Source organism: Clupea harengus, chromosome 1, assembly GCF_900700415.2.
Source record: "Clupea harengus chromosome 1, Ch_v2.0.2, whole genome shotgun sequence".
In the NCBI taxonomy this organism is placed as follows: domain Eukaryota; kingdom Metazoa; phylum Chordata; class Actinopteri; order Clupeiformes; family Clupeidae; genus Clupea; species Clupea harengus.
The window spans coordinates 6,110,726-6,125,725 of NC_045152.1; the positions used below are offsets into that span (position 1 = coordinate 6,110,726).

Consider the following 15,000-nt stretch of genomic DNA (forward strand, 5'->3'; position numbering starts at 1 on the left):
CAGGCATCCTCCCAGTCAGTGTTGGGGGGTTGAGGGGGGGGGGGGGGCATCAGCTACAGCTAGTGTGCAAAGGAAGCACTGGCACCTGAGGTCTGCATTTGCATAGAAGGAGAAAAACGTCTTGTCCTCTGTGAGCTGTGACTGTAACTAAGTCTCAAAGGGTTGTTCTTTCTCATTGGCTGTGCAAAATAGAAAGAAGGTTTTCAAGCACACTCGGCACATTGGAACCTCAACAGCAGCTCAAAAAAAGGAACATTTGTGTGTGTGTGTGTGTGTGTGTGTGTGTGTGTGTGAGAGAGAGACACACCGAGAGAAAGAGAGTCTCGGAGTGTGAATTTTGGCAGGCATAAAATTACAGAAGAACAGAAGTTAAAAAAAAAAAAAAAAGCAGAAACAGAAACAGAAAAAAGAAAAAACATTCAGACAAGATTAGGACAGCCTTGAATGTCCAACACGGGGGCCTTGCACACCCTGTGCATGCTCTCCCATAAATCTCTATCCCAGCTGGCTGAGGTGGCACCCTGAGCTGCCCCTACGCTGCCGTCCAATCTGGCCGGGGCCTCACAGGCCAACGGCAGCACAACAATACGCCAGGGTGGTTTAATTAGCCATGGCACAGCGGTCTGTCCCTCTTCCCCCCCCCCCCGACTGCACCAATGGGGATTGGGAACGCACGGTGGCCAGGGAGCCTGAGCGTCCTGATTGGCTCTGCTGAAGTGGAGTGGCGATTTTGAAACGGGCACGCATCCAGCACATTTCCAGCAGGACTGCTGCTGGGGGGCGGGTTGATTTGGTGCTGGATGAACAATACTGTCTCAGCAGGTAGACCTGGGCAAAGCCAGCTGGCATGAAAGGATAGTGGTTGTGTGTGTGTGTGTGTGTGTGTGTGTGTCTGTGTGTGTGTGTGTGTGTGTGTGTGTGTGTGTGTGTGTGTGTGTGTCTGTGTGTGTGTGTGTGTGTGTGTGTGTGTGTGTCCAACCATCAAGCTCTAATCCTTCATCAGTAGCTCTTCATTGACAAGACCAGTAAGTGCTGTAGGCAAATGCTTGTAACCAACAAATAAACACCAGGGCAGGAAATGACGTGAGGTTTATTATCACATAAATGACAGCTGGTCAATCTGTGGTGCCAACATGTCAGTTAACAGTCGCTGGCATGAGCCTCTCTGTCGTGTTGCACTGTGGTGTTGTGTTCTGGCAGCATGGCAAACCTCACCTACAGCAGTGCCCGTCAAATAAATTCTTTTCGGGACAGTATAAATACTGGATGGGCTTAAAGTAAGGCGAAAATGCATGAGCTAAATTCTTTTGTGGCTTCTCCGCACACCGCGTGTGATATGATAAGAGGCAAGGAATGAATGGTATAATTAGCGTGGGTTTTTGTGATACTCTAGAAGACAGACATAGCCAGAGACAGTCCCATGACGCATCTGTGCAGTCTGTCACTCGTTTATTATAGTTTGGGCTTTTTCCCCAGCCTCCCCCAAAAAAGTCCCCCAGTGTACTTTGCAATAACAACAACAACTAAAGAGTATCATTACCTGTACTTTTGGGGGCCTTTTGAGGCTAATAACCTTTAATGCTGGTGCCCAGGTGCTCAAGCGTTTGGAGGGGGTTAGTAGCTTCAGCGTTTCCGCTTTCCCTCTGCATTAAGCCCTTGCCCTTGGCTTCCTGTTCACCTGCGTTTCCTCCCGCAGACCAAAAAAAAAAAAAAAAAAAAAGCCACAGTGATGTTTCTTACAGGCTTTCAAACCGTGTCTCGGCAGACCACAGCAAGTCCCGGAGGCAGTTGGTCTGCCTTTTTAGACGAGGATTAGGCGTCAGGTACACGGCACCTCACACGGGCGAAGCCCTGGCGTTCTCATTTTTCAGCTGTGTGGTCTCGGCTGTCTGCCCTGTCTGCTGTAGGGACTAGCTATTTCAAGCACCTGGTGCAACACAAGGCACGACGCTACTGGCGTTCGCACACGGCAGCAGCAGCATTTAGCGCCCGGGCTGCTCCGTGGTTCTTACACAAGAGGCGCAGGCCGAACCTGAAGCGTGTTTGAATGTGCTTTATGAACTGGGTGAGGCGACGTTTACAGACAGCGTGGAATGCCAGGGCTTAGCAGAGCAAGTCGGGTGACATGCTGCTGTTAAAGCAGTAGACCAGGTCACTGAGCTTAACCACAAGCATATAGATCAATGTGACAGCTTCACGCCAAGACCACCCACGACTTACTTACCTCTGCCGCACGTACACTTTGTGCCTTGTGCATTTTGCACTAATTGTGCCTTGTAGGTATAGTTAATGTCCAAAGTGACTAATAAACCTTTCGTGCAAAGTGATGACATTATAGTTTCAGTTCATCTGATTGTATCTCAAGAATGATAACAGGAAACAACAAGATTCTAAGTTTCCAGTTAGCAACAACTAGCCAAATACATGCATTCCCTGTGCAGTAGCTCTTGCTGTTAGAGTGTGCTAGATGCACAAACGTTTGTTTTGTGCACACACTCAAAGATGATTTAAAATCATGAAAAAAACAAGTCCAACAACTTTGGATCGCCAGTTCAGCTTGGATGCTAACTAACAGGAAAGTGGGTCCAACCAGCAAGGTCCACCAGAGTTGATGAGCTGTATTAGTTAGCACTGCTCTCAAGTTAGCGAAGAAGCTAACGGCTTGATGCCTGTATGTGCTGTACGTGGTCTGCTTTATGTGCCATTTAAGCGATACAATTAAACCTCCTATGGCTTGGGGGGCTCATCTCACGTTGATTGCTAACTTACACACACAGAAAACCAACCATTCTCACCCAGAGTATGGGCCTGCCAACAACACAAGTTTAAAGTGAGAATAGGTGGAAGGAGACCATTTGACTCAGAGAAAGTTTCCTGTAGGAAAATTGTCTGTTTGTCTATCCGTGCATTAAGCGTCTATGATTAACAGTGTTTCCCCGTGTTTGAACTGGCCAACTCACCCACGACCATTATGTTGAACTCGAAGCCGGCCTTCATGGTTTTGCGTCTCATCTGGTCCAGAACGGCCTCGATGCCTACGTAGCCGAACAGGTCTTTGCCCTGGATGAGGCCCTGGGGGCCTGACTCGGTCAGGGTGCAGGGGGGCTGCTCCATCTCCTCCTCTCCCCTCTCTTCCTCCTCCACCTCCCTCTCCCTCTCCTCCATCTGAGCGGGCACCTCCAGCTCCAGCTGCAGCTCCTGGACCGTATCTGTCAGAAGAGGAGGAGCAGAAGAAGAAAAAAAGACACATGGTCAACACAAGGGGAACACGCACGCACACACACACACACTCACACACACACACACACACACACGCACATACACACACACTCAAAGGTTAGCGCTGACATATGACACATATCATCCAACCTATCACCAGCCAGAGCTCAGTGGTGCTTCTGAGTGTGTCTGGAGGAGAGAGAGAGACTGGAGGAGAGGAGAGAGACTGGAGGACAGGAGAGAGACTGGAGGACAGGAGAGAGACTGGGGGACAGGAGAGACTGGAGGAGAGGGGAGAGACTGGAGGAGAGGAGAGAGACTGGAGGAGAGAGACTGGAGGAGAGAGACTGGAAGAGAGGAGAGAGACTGGAGGAGAGAGACTGGAGGAGAGAGACTGGAGGAGAGGAGAGACTGGAGGAGAGAGACTGGAGGACAGGAGAGACTGGAGGAGAGGAGAGAGACTGAAGGAGAGGAGAGAGACTGGAGGAGAGGAGAGACTGGAGGAGAGAGACTGGAGGAGAGAGACTGGAGGAGAGGAGAGAGACTGGAGGAGAGGAGAGAGACTGGAGGAGAGAGACTGGAGGAGAGAGACTGGAGGAGAGGAGAGACTGGAGGAGAGAGACTGGAGGACAGGAGAGACTGGAGGAGAGGAGAGAGACTGGAGGAGAGGAGAGAGACTGAAGGAGAGGAGAGACTGGAGGAGAGAGAGGGCAGGAGCAGTATGGCTGAGCTCAAAACAAAAGAGATGAAATCATGCTGCGGTGTATTTAGGAATATTTAGAAAAGAAACAAAGACTACACCAGCAATCACAATGATACTAGACTACACCCGCAATCACAATGCAAAAATAAGGCTATGTATGACAGATGAAACAGAAGACACAGAAAACAAAAGAAAACTGTCGTCATAAGAGAGGTGGAAGTTTCCAACACACATACTCTCTTAAAACACACTCGGAGTCAAGATGGAGGAAAGAACAAATATGGCTGGAAATTCTTGACCTCTGAAACACTCTAACAACCTCAAGAGGAACTACAGACTGTTTTATGAAACTAGTGGTGTTACGTCCCATCACTAATTGACACTTACAATTACATTATGCTCTGCAATCTTTCGCATCTAAGTCACTTTTTTACACTTAAGAAACTCGTCACATAAACGCCCTACAAATGAACGCCATTACAGCCACCCACGATGAGTATTCGAAGGATGACTGAGGAACTCACACCGACTTCATAACATAGTAATGTGTAGTATCAGTGTGATGCATTCTTCATTAGGACACGTGCCACCCGACGGAGAGATGTCTGCTTACATTTTTTAAGTTCTGTCCCTTGGTTTTCACTATGCCGTGTTTGTGGTTGGTGTTCGCTTGGGATGTGTGTGTGTGTGTGTGTGTGTGTGTGTTTGTGGTTGGTGTTCGCTTGGGAGGGACACAGGGAACGCTGGCAGGTGCAGATTAATGCCAATTATGAAGAGTGACAGGCAGCGGAATCAGGTGGAGGATCGCGATGCGGATTGAGATAATGAGAGGGTGGAATGCGGGATTGTCCATACTTGTGCACGGATTCGGAAGATAAGACCTTAAGGTTAGAAAAATAGGGAGGGAGGTAAAGGAATTATTTGTTCCCACTCTGGAATATGGGTGACTGGCGCGGGACTGAACGTGTGTGTGAGAAGAGCTCGTGTTAAAAGGGCTTTTGCTTTCACACCTCAGAAAGGGTAAGAAACACACACACACACACACACACACACACTCACACACACACACACACGCACACACAGAGAGAGAGAGAGAGTGAAAGAGTAAAAACCTAAAGAGTGTGTGAGAGAGAGAAACGCCAGAATGCCAGTGTGGTTTGGTTTTCACTGTTTACTGTTCCCTTCCAACAAACCCAATTCAAACATGGCCTCTGTTTGAGGTTAGCACAAAGCATTGGGCATTTCTGTTCTGCTGCTGCACGTCAGAGTTCTGCTCTGTCTCAGTGTAGTCGAGTCGAGACCATTAGCCTCCTGATATGTTGTAGCGCAGGTGTGTTGAACAACAAATAAGCAGGAAATACACTCTCTGAGTTTGGTCAAAACCCCAACACAGTAAACCTGATTTTAAGAATGTGACTGTTGGGAGGCCTCCTACATCTACAGCTTAACAAAAAAGAACAACGATGACGACGAAGAAGTAGAACAGGACGAAGGAGAGGCGAGGAGAGTAGGAGAAGGAGGAGGAGGAGAACGAGTTCTACAGTAAGAATCTGCAGAAAGATAGACCATCAGGAAAAACGGTCACTTCTGCTCTCCCATTCATCAAGCTCCAATCCCTTGCTTTTTGCAGTCGAGTAAAAGGAGTCTATGCGGGTGTTATGCGGTTAATGTGGGGCTTATCCCCCTGGTGCAGTAGCATGGGGTCCAGGCAGCCTTGCATTAGCGCGGGGTCGGGCCTCTAAGAGGATTGGTGGAGCCATGCGATCTCTCTCCCTGTCAGCTTCTGGGCTCTTTGTGGCACAGCATGTGGTGCTGGGGAGGACGTTCAGTAACACTTTATCTTAAGGTATATCCTTGCAACATCCTTGCTATACCATCAAGCGCAATTTAACACCTTTATTATCGGTGTATAACAGCACATTCATACTCTATGCTTAGCATGTAGCATACTCTATGCTATAGCTTGACCCCTAGCTCTTATCCTGTCTCCTGTACATATCGATAGGAAGTATCATTGTGCTGTCCCTCGCGTTACTCTAATGCTGTACTGTGCTACTCTGGCCAGAAGAGCAGAGTAGGGAAGAAATAGGACCACTGTAATGTACAAGTCAACTCTAAAGGCTTCTCTCACCTCGTCAGATTGCTAGTGCAGTCGCCCAGGCTTAAACATACAGGGTGTGTCGACACTAAAGGGATTTTCCGTGTTGATATGTACAAATAAATAACAGTGGAATGTTGAGAAAAGGAAACAAATGGCTTTGTTTGACAAGTCCCTGACCATGCACCGATATCATTCATACTATATTTACTCGATGTTAGCCTTATCATCTATATGAAAGCCTTATCATCTATGACCTGATATGTATAGCTTACACTGCAGACCCACTGCAGACATAAAGTTTTCTTATAGAATATTGTGGACAACCCTAACCTAAGCTGACACCAGTAGCTATTGGGAAATACAGTAAATTGAAGGCACATGTCATGGATTCGAGGCATATCCTAGTGAGCTCTTTAAAACAGGGGAGCTTATGTGGTGAACAAGGAGCCAGATAAGATGGGCACTCTGACCCAGACACACATGTGTGCACCCCATACACGATACTTACACACACACACACACACACACACACACACACACACACACACACCAGCAATACACATGCCGGTACACACATGCTCACACTTACACTCATACATCATATACACATTACAGTCGATCACAATACTTACACACACACACACACACACACACCAGAAATACACACACTGGTACACACACACACTCACACTAACAGTCATACATCAATATACACATTACAGTCCATTACATTTCGCTTCCTTGTCAGCAAAATTCAAAGTTCCCCAAAAAAGTGCTGAGAGCCCTTAAGCAGATTTTATACTTCAAAACGACAGAGCTTTCAGAGAACCTTTTTGAGAGAGAGAGAGAGAGAGAGAGAGAGAGAGAGAGAGACTAACAAAGAGACACAGAGAGACAGAATGAGACAGATAAGAGAGCAACAGCAAGCGGACAGTATGCTATCAAAACCCCCAATTACAGAGAGCACAGCGAGATACCTGGGCTAACATGAGAGCTAACATGTACTCTGGAAACACAGCACTTTAGTCTGAAGGCCTCTAAATGTCAAAAAACTGTGCCGGCCTTCAAGGCCTGTTTACTAACACGAGGGTCCTTTTTACACAAGGAAAAAAAGTACATTATTGCAAAACAGCCTCTTGCCCAAGGGCAGAGAGGATGCTGTTCAGCTGTTAAAACCTGACTCACTGCTACCGACGGCTCTTTGATGTCTCGGCAGGGACAGAGGTCAGAGGTCACAGCGCTGACTCTCAGTCGGAACCCCTCTCACTCACGTGGATCAGAGGAATAGGTAACACGGAGTTAAAGGGGTAAAACCCAACAAACACTACCTTTCATGACAGCTGACTGGGGCTGATTCATGCTCCCTGTACACATGCACACACACACACACACACACACACACACAGCTCTTTGATAGCCAAGCTTAGCTGTGAGGGTGAGGCAGTGAGTGAGTGAGGGCTGATTATGCTGGAGGTGACTAGGCCTTCACCATGATGGCCCAACCTGCAGAGTCCTGTGAGTCAGCCACACACACACACACACACACACACACACACACACACACACACACACACACACACAGTCGGCGGACAGATGACTGACGGGCGAAACTTTGAGTGAGTCAGCGTAGAGCCGAGTGGCTCCAGATGCATCACGCCTGCCGCCACGTTGAAAGATGGCAGTGTTAGTAACCGTCAGTTGTGTGCCAGAGAAAAAAAAAGAAACAGAAACATCACCTCAATCTGTTCATCTAGTTTCTGTCAGCCAACCACAGAGTACCACACGGCTCACGAACAGGATACACAAAAGTAGGTTTTTTCACCTTTTTCAGCAAAAAAGATAAACAGGGGAAACACTGGTGTCCTGAAGTGGCATTTGTACCCTCGCCTTTTTTTTACATATAAGTCTCATCTTTCCAGTTCACTCTCAGCGCCACTGATTATATGTGTTATCATATGAATGATATGATCAGATAAGCTAACATGGGCTAGCCGTTGTTCCTCTGCTAACTGAGTCTGCTATGGTAGTTGGTTAGTGAGCTCTGGGCTGACAGATAGCTCGTGTTCAGTCTAAGTCAAGGAGCACAGAGCTGGGCAAGGTGCCAGTCAACCTGTCGAGTGGATTTAATCAGCTATAAATATCCCTCTCGTGGCCACCAACATGGAACTAATCCGCCAGGTTCCTATTGGGTGCTTTTCTACCAGGGGCACATACCTGCTGCACCGCTTGGAACCACGGGAGGTGTCAGGTGATGCCAAGCCAATGGAGCAGCTCAAACAAGCCTTTCGTGTGGTTGGCTGACCTCAAGCCCCCACAGCCACGGTTCTGAGCCATTCAGGACATGCTACCAGTAGCGAGCCACAGGCCTCGCCGGCCTGGCCGTCTCACTTCGAAAGCAGCAGCGGTTGAGAGGCAAGGACAGAGGGCTTTCTGTTCCTCTCCATTCTCCGCTAAGTTCTAGTTCCTCAGGGACGCTCACAGGTTCCATTCTCCGCTAAGTTCTAGTTCCTCAGGGCAACTCACAGGCCCCATTTCTGCAGAACTAAAAAAAAAAGCCCTGACCAGGAAGAGACATTCATTCTCTTCTCTGTCCCCAAAACAGCCAAGTCTCATCACTAAAGCTGAGCCATCATCAGGAAAGTGAAACACAAAGGAAAGACCCATCCATCTTAGGCAAAGAGTATGCAACATGTCCCTTCTCTCTCCCTTTCTTTATTTTTCTCTCTCTCTCTCTCTTTCTCCCTTTCTCTCTCAATCTCTCTCTGTCTGTCTTTCTCTCTAATGGATTCAGACAAATACTAACCCTAGCAGACGAATGGGGAGCCGGTAATAGGGATGGACTGGGGAAGACACAGCCTTGAGAAAAGCAAATAGAAAAGCCCAGAACAAGGGCCAGGAATGTTCTGGAAGCTTGGAGACTGACAAAGCAGTTGTAATGGGAAAATGTCCTGTGGTTAGAGATGCTGTCTCTCTCCAGTCAGCTGATATAGCTGAGAGATACCTCCTGTGCAGAGTTCATTTTCAGCAGTAGTTTGCATTGCAGTGGTTCACATTGTTACAAAATTGCTGCCTGCAGGAAAATTTCATCAGTCAAGCATAGTCTTTTTTTTTTTTAAACTGCCAACTCTACTGCTAGTGTCTTTTTGTGTGTCCAGATGGGGAGATGTCATTGTTCCCGTTTCATGATATTATAATGACTCATTAACACGGCTAATCAGGGAATCAAACTACTGAGCGCCAGCTCATGAGAACGCTGCCTTCCTCTGAGAGAGCTGATGGCGTTTGACGTCGTCCAGTGGCACGGCCTCATCTTAACCCATGTCATCAATCATTTTCAGTCAATTTTAGGTCAAAGCAGATTAATGTAGGTTAAAGGATTAGTATGTGGGATGTAGAGGGTTGTTTCCACAGAATTAAAGCACAATCATAGTTACGAACAAAAACATACAACCCATTCCTATTTTTGTGCATATGGCTAGGTTGGATGTGAAAGATGTGTGCTAGGCTAATTTTGAAAATGTGAGAGGTACACTTGGAAGACAACAGTGGTGCTATCACGCTAATGAAGCTTAACTCACATCCAGTTGACCCCCCTGCGAAGCTAAATGCTATTCTGAGAATTTCTTTTCAGCAGTTCTCCTCCCTCAATGCTCTCTCTCACACACACACACACACACACACACACACACATACACACACACACACACACAGACACACACACACAGAGAGAGAGAGACACACACAAACACATGCATACATGTTCTGCTGCTTTGCTTGGCATGGCTTGGTGACTCTCACTCACACTCATTCTCTTGACACCATATTAATGGTAATTACAACATGCATGCTAAGCCCAGGCATTAAGGCAAATTAGACAAGGGAGTCTACACCTCCCAGCAGTCCTCCCTTCTGCACTAATGCTGACATGAAGAATCAGGCGTTCGGCGTTTCTAAGGCTAAGACTCCCACAGAAACGACTAGTAGTAACGTTGAGTGAAGAAGTGAAAATATCCCCTTTAGATATGTTATTTTCAGAAAATAAATATGACCTTTTCTGGCCACCGATGCGTAACGGCAAAGAAAATACTGCTAACAAGACTAATTTACTTCAGAATGAGGTTTTGAGGTTATTTTGCAAAGTTAACTTCAGTTGGGCACTAAAAGCATTTGGATGCTAAACTGTGGGCTGGGAGCACGGGGGGGGGGGGGCACGTCATTCGCATTGGTTCACATGCAGATAAGCAGAGCTAATGAGACAAGCTTCAAAGCCCCAGCACTCATTCAAAATGGCAGAAAGTTTGTATCTGTCACAAAGCATGGCCGAACCCTGGCCCCTGCCACGGATCACCAGAAAGAAAAACAAGACTTAGACTTTAAAGAAATCGTTTTGAAAAAAAATTAAAAAGCATCATCTGTCTATGAAAGAGAGCGAGAGGGATGGAGAGAGAGATGGAGACGGAGCAAGAGAAGGAGAGAGAGTGTGTGTGTGTGTGTGTTCCCCTCCCCCTGTTCCCACCACTAAAGTGGACCGTTCCTGTCAGCCACCATTGTTCGCACTAAGGCACAGAGTTTACCACATGGAGCCTCAGGGGGTGGGGGGGGGGGGCGCGGAGAAGAAAAAAGAAAAAGATTCTTACCTTCTCTCATGAATAAAACCCAATCCACAGCACTGTGCGTCCGCTGCCACTGACCCACGCCAGGGAAACAGGGTGGCCCAGTGCACAGACTCACTGATACTTCCTCTCACTTCCTCTGCCCTCAACTTCTATCCCCTCTCTCTCTCGCTCTCTCTCTCACACACAAGTGCTGGTTCTGGAGCTGATGCACCTAAAGTCTCCCCCCCCCCTTCTCTCTCTCTTTCTCTCTCTCTCTTTCTCTCTCTCTGCCGCTCTCTGTCTGTCTCTCTCTCTCTCTCCCCCTCTCCCTCTGTGAGTGAGAGAGCGGGGGTAACGGTTAAAGCAGCTCCCAGTTCATTCACATGCAGATCGCCAAGAAGCTTCCACTAATCCAAAAGAGGACTTCTTTTCGGCAGCAACCCCCTCCCATCACCACCCCCCCCCCCCCCCCCCCAACACACACACACACACACACACACACACACACACACACACACACACACACACACACACTCTCTTCACACACACAGAGACACTCCAGACTCCCGTCATCCTCCCCACAGACTCACGTGCACATGACTGAAGCTGCTACCACCACTGCTGTTGCTTTCAGGCTGCCGACGCAGGCACCCCATAGACAACAGAACCAACCTAATAAGTAATTGACCTATAAAATCCATTTGAAGAAAAGGCTGTGATTCTTTGAAAACTGCACCCCCCCCCTCCCATCACCACTCCCCGCCCCCCCCACACCACACACACACACATTCCACCCCACCCCCCCCCCCCCTTCCGCCTCCACCTCACCACCACAGACTCATCAAAAAATGGGCAGCAACAATAAACGAACCCCAGAGAAAAAGGGCTAACTATTTATTCAGTTCACATAATGAGGGGGAACAATATCTAAAGGTCACCCGTCAGCTCAGTCCCTCGTTTGACGATAACGGCGGGCCGTTTTGTCACGCCAGAGCTGTTGGGCTCGGGAGAATGCCTGGCGGTGTGACACGCACTTGCGACAGCTTGTAAGCACGTGTCCTGTTTGTAATGAGACAATGCACCGTCATCCTAAAACAAATGAGCTTCCCTTTCACAAGGAGATGGGCACCCTCTGATAACTCTGTGTAGTTCTTCAATATAGCGGTTAGCTGGCAGAGTAAGCTAATGGCTGACCAGGCCTGACTGTTCTGATGCTAGGGACGCCTTCAAGGAAGGCGATGTGGCCAAGCACACAATCTAATTTAGAGGTGGATCTCCAACCACCATGCAGGATCGGCTGGACTGCTTTTTAAGGTATTGCACTCAATCTTCCTTTCTTGTGCAAGCATCCCTTGCTTCAAACAAAAAAAAATCCCATCCCAAAAAGGAAGATGGGTGTGTATTTTTCCCCTTGGGGAATCTTTGAATGTTTCACAGATCGAGACTAAACTAAAAGCAGAAGTGTTTAAACAGGCCACATCACAGCGAGCCTGTCCAGCCCTGTGTGTGTGTGTGTGTGTGTGTGAGTGTGTGTCTGTTCAGTTTCACTGGAGAAGGGACATGTTCCACACACAGGTCTGCAGGTGTGTGTCTCTATCGTGAGATCTCCTCAGCTCATCTCAGCTCTATCCTGCTGTGCACACACACACACACACTCTTCACACCAGTCCTCAGTGCACACACACACACACACACATACACACACACACACACACACGCACACACACACACACACCAGTCTTCAGGTTCAGAGAGCTCTCACCGCAGTTGAGAGGAAGGTCAATCTCTCGCCCTTGTTTTTTCATCTGCACAGTAGTAGCTTCTAGAATATGAATGTGTGTGTGTGTGTGTGTGTGTATGTGTCTGTGTACGTGCGTGTAGTATATATGTGAGTGTGTGTGCGTGTGTAGGTGTGTGTGTATTTGCATTGAGAGTTGTGTGCATTGAGTGGTTGTCTGTGGTGTGTGGCTTTAAGTGTGAAAGTGCTTGTGTGTCTCTCTGTATGGTGTGTGTGTGCCTCTGTGTGTGTGTGTGTGTGTGTGTGTGTGTGTGTGTGTGTGTTCCTGACAGCTTGTGGGCCCCACCGTCCTGCTGAGACAGAGGCCAAAAGGCTCTTATTGTTGCCGGTACAATGCAGGCCTCTCCACACATACTCACAAGATGCCCGGTGTGTTTGTGTCAGCAGGCTTGTGTGTGTGTGTCTGTATGGTGTGTGTATGTGTATATGTGTGTGTTTGTGTCAGCAGGGTTGTGTGTGTGTGCCTGTATGGTGTGTGTATGTGTATATGTGTGTGTTTGTCTCAGCAGGGTTGTGTGTGTGTGTGTGTATCTGTATGGTGCGTGTATGTGTTTATGTGTGTGTTTGTGTCAGCAAGTGTGTTTGTGCCTCCAAAAGTCCCAGACAAAAATGTGTTAAACGCAGAAACCAGTCCACATTCAGACACCTCAGCTCTCATATCAACAGCCAGAACAGGATATGGCACCAAAACACACACACGCGCACGCGCACACGCACACACGCACACACACACACACATATTCACCCCACACACACACACACACACACACACACAAATATTCACCCACACTAACCCCCTTGGCCCCCATCATCACATCCCAAATGACATGACAAGCCAGCCACAGACAAATGCTCAAAAACAGACAAGAAGAGACAGATTTCAAAATCAATATCCAAATCTAGCTTCAAGATCAATAAACCTAATCTAGTCATGATTACTTTGACCCCCCCCAGCCCCCCAGCCTGCTGTTACCTTGGTAGAGTGGAGAGAGGCCCGGGCCGGTATGGAGTTGGCAGGCCACAAGCGCTGCTGCTCAGCAGATTGAGAACTATTCAGGATGTCAGCGCACAGGGCCTCGCTGTGGGGGTGGGTGTGTCTGGTTCCAGCCATAGGCTGCACGCTTAGGGGATGATGCACTTCCTTATCCGTGGGGCTCTCTCTCTCTCTCTCTCTCTCTCTGTCTGTATGTCTCTCTCTCACACACTCACTAACTCACTCACTCACTCACTCACTCTCTTTCTCTCTTCCTGGTTGCTCATTAAACAGTTATCTGCCACTCGCGAAAAGGGCAGGGCATACTGGCAGGAGAGACGCGTTAGCATGACTCAGAGGGCTTAGCCATTTCCTTAAGCTTTTTTTTTTTAATGAGCGCGATAATTAAATGAAGCGCAAGAATCAACCCAGACTCTCATTTGCAAATAGCTGGTTATGTAAGGGTACTGATGAAGTTGCCCTTCATTCACTTTTAACACTCAGTCAGTGAGGACAAATTGCACTGCTGTCTTCACTGTAAGCCCCAGCAAATGCTAAAGTATACATTCTTTGTGTGGGCAACAAAGGCGGAGATATTAAGAAAAGGGCTTTCGTGCCAAGTCTGCGTTGTCTACAGCGCGCTGACCTCAATGAAGTGTAATGAGATAGTGATAATCCTTCCTTTCAATAGTTTGATCAAATCAGACAGTTTTGCCCAAGGTACATTCAGGATCATCTCCATTAGACAATGACAGGAGGCAGTCTATTAGACGCTACGATGATACAGTGGCTCATATTTTACTGCGGGCGCTGTCTAGACCGGTCTTTTTTGTTCTTCTTAAACTCTTAATGTTGGACACAATCCCTTTCCCTGGATGTTTCTGCAATGATCCTGCCATACTGTCTGAGTCGTGTACGGTGAAGTATTAAACCTAAATCTAATCTCAAGGCTGTCTACCGTGGGGGGGGGGGGGGGGGGTGTGGGGGTGTGAATTGGCCAAGGTGAGGGCGAGGGTGGGGAGAGAGAGGTACTTCTGTAGTTCTGTTTCCAACAACACCAAATGAAAAACAGAAACAAATCGACTTTCCTCTTCCCTGTCAGAGAGGTGACTGGGCCTGCTGAAGTAAACGGGTGGGGGTGAGTGACAGAAGCTTCCGGTAACAACCGATTCCAACAGAAGCTTCCGGTAACAACCAATTCCAACAGAAAGTTCCGGTAACAACCCATTCCAACAGAAGCTTCCGGTAACAACCCATTCCAACAGAAGCTTCCGGTAACAACCCATTCCTTTGATTCTGTTACAGATCTGGACCTGGTCCGGGCCGCATTAGAGCCTGATCATCAGATCCCCACACCCATTTGGGACTAGACTAAACCGCTCTAATCCACCCCTGATGCCGGGCCCCGGCCGCTGCCTCTTACCACAGCACACATCCCCTGTGGTTGTTATGTTGTGTTGTGTTGGGAAATCTTCCCTCTCTCTGAGCCTGTCAAGGGAAGGGGGTTAAAGTGGGGGGGGGGGGGAAAGTGCCTTTTGATTAATGCGACAATCGCAAAATGACCTCTGCGCCCGGCGGGGAAGCTGTCTATTTTACATTCAATATTTAATC

The 15,000-nt window shown here is 48.0% G+C and overlaps 1 protein-coding gene across 3 annotated transcripts in view; it reads right to left on the bottom strand.

The window, feature by feature from the left end:
* The window catches only part of sept12 (septin 12), a 50,317-nt gene that overhangs the window by 28,222 nt on the left and 7,095 nt on the right, over positions 1-15,000 (bottom strand). Inside the window, exons 1-2 of one of the 3 annotated variants that reach the window (XM_031565703.2) lie at positions 13,390-13,474; positions 2,961-3,209 (exon numbers count right to left, since the gene is read on the bottom strand). In XM_031565703.2, coding sequence (XP_031421563.1) covers positions 2,961-3,165 — 205 coding nt within the window. In that variant the 5' untranslated portion in view covers positions 3,166-3,209; positions 13,390-13,474. Of the gene's footprint in view, positions 1-2,960; positions 3,210-10,660; positions 11,030-13,389; positions 13,475-15,000 lie in introns of those variants that run through there. The other 2 variants (XM_031565697.2, XM_031565714.2) reach the window with 2 other exon arrangements.